This window comes from Dermacentor albipictus, chromosome 1, assembly GCF_038994185.2.
Source record: "Dermacentor albipictus isolate Rhodes 1998 colony chromosome 1, USDA_Dalb.pri_finalv2, whole genome shotgun sequence".
Lineage (NCBI taxonomy): Eukaryota > Metazoa > Arthropoda > Arachnida > Ixodida > Ixodidae > Dermacentor > Dermacentor albipictus.
In genome coordinates, this window is record NC_091821.1 from 241,358,672 (window position 1) to 241,372,001 (window position 13,330).

At 39.9% G+C, this 13,330-nt stretch overlaps 1 protein-coding gene across 3 annotated transcripts in view; it reads left to right on the forward strand.

Moving 5' to 3' along the window:
- Window positions 1-178: 178 nt before the first annotated feature.
- The window catches only part of mbc (myoblast city), a 92,866-nt gene continuing 79,714 nt past the window's right edge, over window positions 179-13,330 (forward strand). For all 3 annotated transcript variants that reach the window (XM_065431419.1, XM_065431420.1, XM_065431421.1), the window contains exons 1-15: window positions 179-388; window positions 851-934; window positions 1,228-1,324; window positions 1,393-1,489; window positions 1,638-1,727; window positions 2,957-3,012; window positions 3,104-3,230; window positions 6,747-6,892; window positions 6,980-7,061; window positions 7,150-7,213; window positions 7,324-7,422; window positions 7,583-7,658; window positions 9,263-9,474; window positions 11,600-11,724; window positions 12,304-12,402. In XM_065431419.1, the coding sequence (XP_065287491.1) occupies window positions 343-388; window positions 851-934; window positions 1,228-1,324; window positions 1,393-1,489; window positions 1,638-1,727; window positions 2,957-3,012; window positions 3,104-3,230; window positions 6,747-6,892; window positions 6,980-7,061; window positions 7,150-7,213; window positions 7,324-7,422; window positions 7,583-7,658; window positions 9,263-9,474; window positions 11,600-11,724; window positions 12,304-12,402 (1,500 nt within the window). In that variant the 5' untranslated portion in view covers window positions 179-342. The remainder of the gene's footprint in view (window positions 389-850; window positions 935-1,227; window positions 1,325-1,392; window positions 1,490-1,637; window positions 1,728-2,956; window positions 3,013-3,103; window positions 3,231-6,746; window positions 6,893-6,979; window positions 7,062-7,149; window positions 7,214-7,323; window positions 7,423-7,582; window positions 7,659-9,262; window positions 9,475-11,599; window positions 11,725-12,303; window positions 12,403-13,330) is intronic.

A 13,330-nucleotide genomic window follows, 5' to 3' on the forward strand; every position in this document is an offset into this window, starting at 1 on the left:
TTTTACTTGACTGGAAGATTACGTACAGGGGTCTGATGCCAACTTAAAATAAAAAGAAATAAAATAATGTGAAATATAGCTTGGCTCTCTAACAGTAAGAGAGAAAAAAATATGTTTTTTATTTGTTATTTTGTCATTTTGTTAGCGGCACCGCCGGAAATAACTTCCTGGCGGAAACATTCACGCGCCCTCTCGCTGCGGCAAGCCGCCGGACGAAAGCACAGCGGCACGGCAGCGGATGCTGCTGACCAATGAATCGTTTTGGTATGGAAATGACGCTCCTTGTTTTCTGTTCTGGCGAAGTGTTCCTGCTATGCGATTGCTGCTAAGTGTCATACCACCATGACCAAGTGGACGCCTGTGCCGGATAAAGCAAAATATGGAGTTGGTAAGGCTGCTGGCTTTAAACATCCTCTCTTTCGCCTAAACCGCCCTGACAGTTAGCCTTGGCACCGTCGACGGCGTCTGCAAGTTATTTGACACTCGTGAATGTGTAATTGATACATCCAGCCCGTCGGGCGCGTCCCGTGCTCGCGCGTACATGTAAATTTTGTCCCAAATGAGTCACCGCAGTCGAAGCTGTACTTTAATTTGCGCGCGGCAACAGGTAGTTCGGTCTCATACTCAGCATAGTTTACCAAGCGAGCACTTTCTTCATCAAATTAAACTCGGCGCTTCTTTCGTAACGCGTGGTTATCTGTATACACGAAATAAAATTTCGGATGATTCAGATGGTGCACACCTTACAGCGTCTTGGGTGTAGCTGAGTCTCCGCGATTTTAAGGATGAGTAAGTGTGTGATGCTAGCCTCGGTAATCACGCGTGTACTTTTTCACTTCCTTGCATACAGCAATCGCCAACTTCACAGAAGAAGGGGTCCATAGGCTTCGGTTAAACGTCGGCGATTCAGTGTACATCTACGAGGAACTTGAAGGTATACACAAACTGGAATTTTTTGTTGACCTCTGTCCCCGTGTGCTTTTCAGAGATGTATGGTTTTAAATATACAGCAGTTTAGCGTTTGCATGTGTTGTCAGTCGCTAATTATTTGCTTGTTTCTGAAGGTGTGACGCTGGCTGAATGGGTTGTACCTAGTCTCTCACAATATGATGTGCCTTTTTGCATATATTGCAGCATAAATTCGTTTGTTCTGGCTACCGATCACTTCATGAAGGAGCTTTACAAGGCATGAAACTTTTGCTTCCTTTTCTTACTTCTACCATTTAGACTGGTACTATGGCTGCTGCAGCAACAGCAAAACAAAAAAAGGAATATTTCCGAAAGCTTACATTGCCGTCAAGGAGTCCATCATTGACAAGACTGGGTATCTTACTTTCAACCTTTAAGTTTTGCTGTCTTTTTCAGATCTAACGTTCTTAAATTTCCTTCTAGCCCCCATGAAGTGGTCATTCCTAAGGAGCCGTCCATCATCAAGGAGATTACGGCTGTTCTTCGTGAATGGGGTCCCATTTGGAAACAGCTGTACCTCGTAGGTTCTTTCTTTGTTGCGATATGTGGGTAGTTTAAAACGAAATTGTCATTGAGTATCATACTTCTACTGAACATGAGTATTGCTGTTACTGTTATTATCAATATTTTTTCATAAACGGGCACTATGTGTACTTGATCTTTTTCAGACGAACAGAGCAGAATTTGATTCTGTTCGGAACATGATGTATGAGTTGATGGACTCCAGAAGAAAAATTATGTCTGGAACTCTGCCAGTGGTGTGTGCCTCCTTTTAGTTGTTTTAGCCTTCCTTTGTAACATTTTTTGCTCTGCGATGTTTGTCTGTTATTGCAAGCGCGACTTAAATACAACTTAATGCTTAAACATTTGTTGCACCTGTAAATGCTGGAACTATTTTAACATGCCAACAGAAATATATATTGCACAGATTGACCAATACTTTGCACATCTATGTCAAATCCACTCATGACCCTGCAGCTTGTTTGTAATAGTAAGTTCTGCTTACAAACGTTAATAATAAATCAGTCACTCCATCCAAAGTTTAGCAGTTTAGCATTTATTGTACATAATAAGGAAGAAAAAAGAAAGAAGACACCATGGGATTTGTAACTGTCTTTTTTCACTGTACACCTGAACTGTCCGCTGCCTTGGAAAGCGTACAAGATGGCAGACGTAACTGGCACAAGGAACAGGAAAGCTGCCGTGAAATAGTCTTATAGAAAAGAAAATGAGAGCACACAAAGAACCAACACAGGCGCATAACTATATGTACTTGTGCAACATTGTACTCAGCAGATGCTTGAAAATTTTTTTATATGGAGGCAAGCATGTACAAATGCATTGACATATTACTGTATACGTGCGACCATAATTTGTTCTGCTGTGCAATAAATATTTAGGCATGGTATTGTTGTTCTTTTGTCATTATTAAGCCTGTCCTATTGTCTAACCATTACCTGTCAATGGCCTCATGTAAACTTATTCTGTGATCATTGGTCTTGTTGCAGCCTCTGTGATAGCTGGTGCCTCCAATGGATAATTGCAAATTCTTATGATAATTGCATTGTGTATTTGTTGCTAGTTGTGTACATTTCAAGCTCATTCTACATGTTATGTGTATCAAATTTTATTTCTATGTATCACACCATTTAATATACTGCATAATTATTTTTGACATAACCATCACAGTGGCTCAGTGGACGGTGTTCTGCTGCAAGAGGTCACAAGTTTGAATTTTGACTGTGGCAGCCACATTCCGCTGGAGGTTGAAAACAAAAACACTGATGTACTAGGTTTAGGGGCACACTAAAAACCCCATTTTAAAATTAATCTGGAGCTCCCTACTTCTTAGAGACTAAAGTGTAGCTTTGGGACTTAAACTCCAACATATTTTATTTTTGGTACATGAATGCAACTGCAGCCCTAACAATTTGCAGAAATGTGCTGGGAAGCTGTAATCATAACAAGATTGTTTTTTTGCCTTCAGGATGAGCTGAGAGAATTGAAGCAAAAGGTCACTGCAAAGATTGAAATGGGCAATGCGTAAGTTGGCAAAGGCACCTTGTAATGCTTCATAGCAGCTACACATCTGTGTTGGCGTTCCTTTACTAATGCTTGCCATGACCACTTGCAGGATCCTTGACCTTGATTTGGTTGTTCGGCACAGCAGCGGCAATATCCTGAACCCAGACGTCACTAGTACCATTGACCTGTACCGTGCACATGTGGACGCCACAAAAAGGATCAAGCAGATGTCCTTGGTAAAGAACGAACTGATATCATTGGTTTCTTTAAACGCTGAAGGGGCATGCATAATATTGTGCAGTCATTTTTCACCAATTTCTTTGCATTATGGCTTGTTCGTATTCATTTTAGAGTGCCTATTAAATTTTTTTACAGCATAACATCTCTTCTTCTAAAAGATGTCTAATTTGCTATTTCACTCCCTTTATGGGCTTCAAGTTGATCGTTAGATTAAATATATTTTTTTTCTTCAAACATTTTTTGTATTTGTTTAACTGGCTTTGGAATAGTGTGTTTTGTTCCTTTGATAAATGGATTATCATTCGACTAATGGGCACAACACAAGACCAGCAAGGATGGAGAAATAATGGCTCACATGGGTGACAGTGTTCATAGCTTATTTTGCTGCCCTTTTCTCTTTTACACTATTATCTGTACTCATGTTTGTGTGAAATGCGAAAACATCCGTGCACTTAGATTTAAGTGCACGTTGAAGAACCCAGGTGGTCGAAATTTCCAGAGTCCTCCACTATGGTGTGCCTCATAATCAGAAAGTGGTTTTGGCACGTAAAACCCCTTAACTAAAAAAAAAAAAAGCTTATGTTTGTAGCCAACTAACACGTCTTTTGAGTTGTTAAATGTAATTTATGCTATCATGAACACTGCAAACTATAGTTACATAGGAGTTTGATGTGTAACTCATGGCAGCACCTTGTAGAAAAAGCCTACAAGGTTCTGCCCATAAGTTACTTATTATAAAAATATTAGCTGTGAGAAACTTGGAGCAGTAGTATCATTTCATAACGACTTTGCAACAATGTCTCTGGTAGGTCAGCGGAATTAACAGGTTCTTTTCAACAGAATAAATGGTAAACAGCTTGTACTGATGTCATCATTACTACTTGCTGGTGAACCAACAAGTCATAACGTTCAATGAACAAGAATGAGCATTTGTTTCTGTCTTTTACTTTTCCTCTGCTATTTGCACGTGCTGTCTTCATTTCACTGAGCCACAGAGTTGAAGACAAAACACACTTGTGCACCTTTTGTGCATGTGCGACTGTGATTTTGCCAGTCAGTAAACAAGGGCACTGCATCCTCAGTGTTGACCTTACTGACAGAGTGCCCACTGCTTCCAACGCAGCCTATGTTCAGCTCCTTACATCGCTGATAGCTCGCCTTTCTTTTGGTCTCCAGAACTTTATGTATAGCCTGTTTTTCTTTATTTTTACATTGGGTGAATTTTTGAAGCAATTGCCTGTTGCATGCATACTAATTGTGAAAGCCTCCAGCACTGCTGGAAGTTTCACACTGTGAAAACTCTTGTACCATGATGGTGTGGTCTATCCTCAAAGCAAATATTGGTCACAGTGTGGCATTTTCTAGCATGGGATCATTCCAGCAGACATCTCGGCTGCCCTGAAGGAGGCTTGCTGTCTTGCAAGCATTTCTCGAGCAGAGATTTCAGACATGAAGTGGCAGCGGTGGGAAGCCACAGTGTGGAAGATGCATGTGGGTGCGGCTACATGTGCATATGCCTCATGCAGGAAGTAGCCAGGGTTGCACCAAATTTTGGCCACAGTTCGTTCGGCGTAGTGGCTACAGAAGGAATCTTCGTTGCTCAAAGAAGTTATAGAAGAAAAAGCTGTTCAGTTCAAGTGCAGCTAGATTGCATGGACATGTGTATACAACTTGCGGAGGCCTGTTTCGCTTTTTTGACATGGCCCCAGTTTTCTCTTACAGGATTTAGGCCATATCGTTATATTCCAAGTTGACGAGCATCGTTCACTAAGGCTCTTCTATCTTGTAAAATTCTTGTCACGTGATTGTGTATCAAGGCGTCTGTCATGAAGATTTCACTCCGCCTGCCTCATTTCACACTATATGGTCAATACATGCCTTGATAGAAATATGTTCTTGGTAATGTGGCAATGCCATGTGTAACACCAAATCCCAGCTTCCCAAACCTAATAAGAGCTTCTCAGCTGGCTGAGTGAAAAAAAAAAAAAAAATGTTGGTTGGTTTTGTGTTAGACAAATTGATTAGAAGCAACCTCAGTGCTTTTAAATGTGTAAATGACAGTTTAGGTAATAATATTAACAGTGGAAATGGCCAAAATACCTGCCTTTCAAAATAAAATTTGGTTAGTCATGCCTAGTATCAACTCTGACAATTTAAGCATGTACACTAAGTTGAGTAATTATTAGTAAACTTTAGTTAATTAGCCAAGTAACCATCACAGTGCATCTTTCAAGTTGTGCATCTTTGCCTATAGCCCAACTGTGAAGAGAGAATTGTGCTCTGTCATGAGGTTGTATTTGAGCAAAGCATCTGAAGCGCAAAGGGAAGGGATAGCCTGTGTAAGAACTAAGATTATGTGAATAGTAATTTCTGAAACTGAATTGAAAACAAATTGAATGTAGAATATTTTTTCATTTGTTTTCGAATAATAAGCACTTTTTCCCCCATCATTATGAAGCAATGTTAACAACACAGTGTTCACTACATTCACAAGTTTCTTTCATTGCAGGGCACATTATGAAGCACACTTCATCATAAGCTTGAATATAGCATTGTGGACAAATAATAAGGTTTCTTTGGAGCATGTGTGGACATAAATTATGAGAATGAAGTTTAAAAAGGCAGTTTTGTCAACTTATCTCTGTGTATACCTTTGAGACTAGAACAAGAATGTGTGTTGACTGCAGCAGTGGCAGGGCAAGAAAAGCACTTATTGTTGAGTTAGAATTATGGCTGCAGATGGTGCCACTGTCAAATGATGCTGCAATGGAGCATATTCAATGTCAATCCCAAGAGAACACACATTTGAAGCATTGATAAATAGCAAACAATAATCGTAGAATGTTATGCCTGAGCGAGATTAAGCAGGAATGATTGCAGCTTTGCTGGGAGTCTGGAGCAACGTAGTGTGCTCACATAACTTCGCTTTATTTGTTTAGTGTGGCAGGGGTGAAATTTGCTTCATCTTGCTTCAGTTTCACAATTGACCATGCACTGCTGGCAATGTGATTCAAAACCTGTTAGAAAAATATTCTAATTTCCTAATAGTGACCGTTCGATTCGAGGACCAAATCGCAAAGGGTAATATTCGAATTGTTAACAAGAAATTTTGAATATTCGCACACCCATGATAATAATGCATAACTTGAGGCAAAGCGAAAAAAAACATGAGGACAACAAAAGGGAACGAAGACACATCGCTTGTGTTGTCCTCGTGTTTTTTTGCACTTTACCTCAAGATATGCAGTACCAACTAGCCCACCAGTCTGTTGTCTTGAGTAATAATGCACTTTCCTGTGGTTAGAAGTTTCTAAGTGATGCATCGCTTCAGCACTTTTGAAACCTGTTGTAACACAATATTTCAACAATATCTGGAGTCATATGGCTGGTTTACTTTAAAATGAAGTAAGGGTTGAAACCATACCTTGTTTGTTTGTCATGTGCGAGTCTGACCAGCCTGGGCAAATGCCTTGTGCTGGCTCACACTTTTTTAAAATTCCTTTTTGTACCAGACGCAGCTAGACATTGGGTCTCCCAAGGCATCAAGCCATTACTGCCACAATCTGTTTGTTGTTGTGAAAAACTTTGTCTGCCGCATTGGAGACGACGCAGATCTTCTCATGACTCTCTATGATGCCAAAGAACAGAAGTTCATCAGGTCTGGTCATCACACTGCCTACTTAAAAACTAACGCATTCAGCACTGATTTTTTTTCTGAGATGTCTACTGGATGTTTTTCTTTCAGTGAGAACTATTATGTACAGTGGGCCAAATGTGGTCTTATTAAAGACTTGGACCAGCTCAACAACTTAAGGGTGCTGTTCACTGTAAGTCTATGATTGCTTATGCTGCTTATTTCTCCATACGGGGTATGTGCAGGCATATTACCTTTTATTTACATTTTTTCTGTTTTAGGACTTGGGCAGTCGAGATTTGAGTCGAGAACGAGTCAACTTCATCTGTCAAATCATTCGCATCGGTAAGGCACCCCAAGTCACATATATAATGGGTGATGCCCCTTTGCATCATCACCTATTGCACCTGCTGTCATTCAGATACTCTATTAAAAAAAAAAAATTCTTTACAAAGGTGCCATGGAGCTTAAGGAAAATGATCACAAAAGGTCAACAATATATTCAAAGAAGGCATGTGAATCTGAAGGCATGCGTCGACCATTTGGCGTTGCCGGTGAGTTGCATTGTAATATTTCAGGTGTTGCTTAATTTGGTGCACTCAAGCAAAAGTTTGTATATTTCCATTGTCAGATGGGACAAAAATGCCTGTGCATTGCACCTATATAGCGCTTTACTTTGAACACTTTCCTTCACAAGCATGTTTCATGTTTCAGCCATGGACATTACTGACATCATCAGTGGGAAGATTGATAGTGATGAAGAGAAGCAGCATTTTGTCCCCTACATTCAGTAAGTACAGCACATAAGCAAAGTCTATTCCCACATTAAAAATAAGGAAATGCCTTAAATAACATTACAAAAACATGTCTTCATGGTAGTATACCTTCATGAGAGAGACACATAACGATATGTTGGCATGAGATGTAATAACCTTGTCTGCAATTACATCATATTGATTAAATTGCCTGGATCACTCATGAGCAACTAAAGTAAGGTTGTCTAAGGGATAAATTTTTCACATCTGATTATTATTTGTTATTACTTATTCTGTTAATATTACTTATTCTTTTGCTTATGCCACCACAAAAGCAGTAGCATCTTCAAAACAATTCTCATGTTAAAGCCATATAAGCAGATTGTGAACTTTGATACCATTTTCAGACTACTAATGCCATGCCTTGTAGTAATGCATCTGAAAGTCAATAAATTGCTTGCTCATGAGTAGGGTACAATGTGCATTTTTTTTGTTGCTCTTGGTTAGAACTGTAGGTTTTAAAAGCCTAGAGATGTCAGAAATGTGACATGAGCGTGTTATTAATGACAGTTGTGAGCTCTGTACACTGCTTTTAAAACCCTGCCGCCTATTTCATTGAAGTGTGCACCTCTTAAATATGAGTCGGCTGCACTGAATGGAGCTGCAAACATGCTCAAAACTTAAAAACAACACACAATCATGTTGGTAGTGCTTAGATCCATACATGTGATGCACTTGGTACAGTGAATTGTAGAGCTTTTAGCAGAACATGATAAAAAAAAAGCTTGTTGGGTAAAGACTTGCCGTGCATGCCAAACGTGTTCACTTAACAATCTTAATAGCAAGTTTCTTTGGGAAAAAAGCTTTGCATAGAACAGGTTTCTGTGATGCATTTTGTTAGCAGGCATGTTTTTTTCTGCTTGCAGTACAGTTTCATTGATGGAGGTCTGTTTTGTTTCTGCCTTTGCTGAAGGGAAAGTGGTAATGTGGTAATCAATTATTTTCTTGTGGTTAGGCTAATTTGAGAGCTAGAAATACCTGTTATTTAACTCAAAGTGGCTCCTCATTCATTTTCATGGTGTGTGCAGACTTTATATTATGTGCCAATGCGCATGCAGTAGGTTGTGCTGTTGGTAGGACTGTATCATGCTTATTATGTATTATGTAATATCTATTTAGATCTCTGGCTTACCAGCACCAACTGTCACAACAGAGTATGTGATATTGCTTAAGTGTTGATCACCAGAGTCATGAAAGAAGTGTAATGAGGATGTAGTGTTGCCATCAGCAGTGAGATGCATGGCTTTATGCAACAGGACTGTCACTCTCATTGTTCTGAGTGTACAGTTGAGCATGGTTAGTGTAATACTGGCACATTGCACCAGAAGGAAATATAAAAACAAACTGGGGGCACTTATAGACCATTATTGCTTGTGAATAGTAACAGCTCTGTATGGTGGAAAGAAAGTGCAATAAATTGCTTCAATTTTATGGTAAATAGTATGCATCTTTGGTGCTCAGACATGCAATGCGCTGGCACAGGGAGGGATAGTAAGCATTTTTGGCACCTCAAAGCTTGTTTGCATCCTGTAGTTGGGGCTGCATGATCACCTTTGAGCTTTCTGGGGGGCCCTGGCAGGTGTGGAGAGCGAGACTTCTTGGACACAGCCATCAAAAAGGCCTTGGCAGCCAAAGAGGTGACCCAGAAAGAACATAAAGGCCAGGGTCTTTGGATCTGCCTCAAGTTGCTGCATGGTGACAGCAAGCAAGTGCGTGAAGAGAACCCGCACCTTGTTTCTGGGACCACAGCTGTGGCACGCAAGATGGGCTTCCCGGAAGTCATCCTGCCTGGTGATGTTCTTGATCCACTATTTTGGTGCCAACATCAACTGTTGACCACTTAATGAGATCTGTGACATAATGAGGGAAGGGGTACATTTAGCAATGGTTAACTTTTTGCAGTAGAGACTACCTATTTTGAACTGGCATGCCTCAAAATGTTGATGTTTAACAGTAGTTATATATCCCCTTACCAAACCAGTATTAAAAATACGGCATGTCATGCAAATAGTTATGTGCTAGCTTCTGTATTTGTCATTCATAAGGTTCAAAGCTGCACCGTCCATAAACATGCAGTATGTTGTAAAAGGAAGTGACACTATGTCATTCTTGACTGGCTTTCATAGGTTCAGTTGATGAATTGCACTCGTTTATTTGAAGCAGCATTTTTTTTGTTGTTGTTACACTGTGGATGAATCATGTGCACTATTTCTCTGGAGTGAGTATGCATGTTTCTTATGATTCTTGAAATCAACTTGTGTTGTGCTGGGTTGCTCTCTCATGCTTTTGTAGTCTGGGTGCAGGATTAGTTGGAAACTCAAGGGCATTTTTTGTTGCCTTCACTTACTGAGGGGGGGATGAGGGTGTCTAACTTTATTGCATTTTGCAACACTATCTTTTTTTTCCTGCTTCTTGAGGGCTTAACCAGTAAGTTAAGGTCTACTGGTGGCAGAGCTAACCGCAGTGATATTAAATTACTCAGATGCCTTAATAATCTCACTCTGGATCTGCCTGTGGCATGTGGGCACAGAAGAGACGAGGAATGTACATGTTTGTTTTCTCTACTGTATTACGATAGCTTTGTTGTTAATGGTTGCTTGTAACTGTAGAATTTTTGTTAGTATTCTTTGTTTACAGTATGGATTGCATCCAGTGCCTGTGTTTAAATTTGTTACATTTTGTACAAACATTTATTTCATTACTTAATTCATACAGAAAGAAAAATGCTCTGAGGCAAAAACCAAATAATAGCAGTGCTTCTGCTCAGAGCACTGGTTTCATTATGATATTCTTACCTTTTGTACTACACGGCTGTGTTATCAGTGACTCTTATCAGACATCAATGTCATCACATTCTTTGGATAGCCATAGCAGTACAAAGGCTTGGGCATCAAATTGGTGACAGGAAGTGGGAATCAGGGCCTTTTATCACATTTTGAGTTATCTGCTTGTGTGTCACTGATGATGATGGTTAAATGACTTCACAAATATGTGAGTTGTTTAGCCAGTTTATGGTTTATAGAAAGGGCAAAGCATGACAGAGGTCTTCTGACTCATCTACTTACAATATGTGCACAGTTGCCAATCAGACTCAAAGCATTCAGGTTAAAGGTAGCTTATGAGTAACAAGTCAGCATATAATATTGGGAAATTTTTCTTCTTTTGAGCTATACCGAGTCAACATATGCATGCACTAATACTGTGTGTAAACTTATCAGTATTGTGATTAGTCTAATATGGTCATTTTTCTTGCAGAAGAATGCCTAAGCCCTTTGAGATAGAAAATATTGTCCTGAAGCGGCCATGTCCTATGCAGAAAGCTGGGAATGTGTACAGTGGAACAAGTGAAAATATTTATGTTGTAAAAGATTAAAAAGAAAAGTCTAATGGTATATTGGCATGGTGTTGTGTGTTGGTAGCATCTTGAAATGAGACTCGTCATGTGACTATAATCTTTGTGTGAGGAGCTCTACCAGATTTATAGAGCAGGAGCTTAAGGATACAAGCATCTCAGTGACCTTTTATTCCTTGTATATGACAGCTGCATTGTTATTTTCTTATTAAGTCCAAGTACTGCTTGTAGAGGGCGTACTCAAAGTCATTGAGATATGGCTGCCAGATATGGCGATGTCATGCAGCAACTAGCTTGTTGTGCACAAACCATGAAAGGCATTGAAGTGAACTGTAAATAAGCTCTTGTAATGTGCAGAGAGATTTCCTTTCCAGAAGGTTCTTCGCTGAACTTGCCATCTTGTCTTCTGGAGATAACAGCAATAGTTTTTTGTCTCTGTGGCATTATGCCTTTCACTGAAGCTTGCTTGTGGCATTGTGAATATTTTCTGTGGCCTGTAGAAGAAAAAGTTAATTTTCTTTGCATGGCTTTGTTTCTATAGCTTTTGCTTTTATGTTATTACAGGTGATGTACGGAATGACCTGTACTTGACACTTGTCCAGGCCGAGTTCTCTAAAGGTACCAAGACCTCAGACAGAAATATTGAGGTCACAGTGAAAGTGTGCAATGACAAAGGATCTGTCATTCCTGTAAGAATAAGTATCGATTCTGTGAACCTTTTATGTTACAAAAATCTTTTGTGCTGCATTTATGTTAGTGTGTTGTACCTTCTGTTTTGTTCTATAGCCATTATGGTTTCATTTCCTTTAGTGTTACATGTCCAACAGCAAGTAAGTACACAACAGAACACGTTACTTGCCAGTCTGGCAAACTGGTGTGTTCATTATCTTGAACACTGTCATAGTTCCATAGACGAGGAACCATAGATGAAGCAATGAGCGAATATCTTGTGATAGAAGTTAGTTACGTGCACATTCCTAATAGAGGTACTAGTAATTTTGAGACTCCTATCATTTTGTGGTGTGATCATCGTGGAGTCTTGTTTATTTTGTACACTGTATGTGAAGTCAGGGTGTCATCCATTCTCTCTCTCAGGAAGGAGATATACTTCAGAACAGTGCTTCATAAAATGAATGTTTATTTGTATGTTTATTCTTTAAATATGTATGTTATGTCACCTTTACAACAATTGCATGAATTATGATGAACTCTGTGCTTAACAAGGTTTAGGAAAAGTTGATCTGACAGTGAATGCTTTTTCTACTTAGGGTGTCATAAGTGTTGGATCAGGCTCTGAAAGCCTTGATGAATACCACAGTGTGATTTACTACCATGAAGACAAGCCACGTTGGATGGAAACATTCAAGGTATAAAAATGTTTCTCAGTTTTCTTATTATGTATAGATGAACCTGAATGGTTTTGTGCATTGTGTTTCTAAAGCAAGCACATCTATAAAAATACAGCTGCCTGCTTTATCATGCTTCCTCTTATCAACATTTGTAAACAAGTTTTGTGCACATGCAGGGTATCTACCAACAGGCAAAACCGGGAATTCTCAGGGATTTCGGATAGTCTGGAAATACTCAGGGAAAACTCAGGGAATTTCTGCTTCTATCAGGGAATATTACCTGTCATTTTATTGCAAGGGAATGAAAGTTGCCCGAATGCTGGCTTGAGTAAAAGACAGGAATCGTAACTAATTATTTGACGCCGTGTCGTTGGCTAGAGGAGTAAACAGTGTACAGTCAGTGACCGATTTTCTAAACACCCGATTTTTGGGACATGCCTGATAATGCGGACGGCTTCACGGCACCACCACGTACTCCATGGACTCAAGTTATAAAAACGTCTGAAATTTCGGACGCAAGAACCCTTTGCTGTCTGATTTTTCTGACTTTTAGGCGCGACCGTTGGTCCAAAACGCCATTAATCAAAACCAACACCGCCATTTTGATTATCTCGCCGCTTCGGACCGGCGCTCTTGCACGCAGATCCACTGGCAGCCAAAGCGGCAAAGCGAGGCCTAGCTGCTTTGATGTTCACCATTAATGTTCTTGCCGTTCGGTGCCGTGTTTTTCATTGAAAGAATTCGCCGCTGTCAACAATGGTACGGACTCTGGCTCTTTTGTCTTTGCCATTGGCATCGAAGCTTAGAAAGCATGGTGCATTGTATAATGCCGGTTCCCAAAAGGCAGCTTCACCTCAGCATAGCAATGTTATGCAGTGAAGCTTAACAAGCGTGGGAAAGGGCAATGGACGGTTTGCAAAATAGTGAGCACCATCTGGTGCACAAC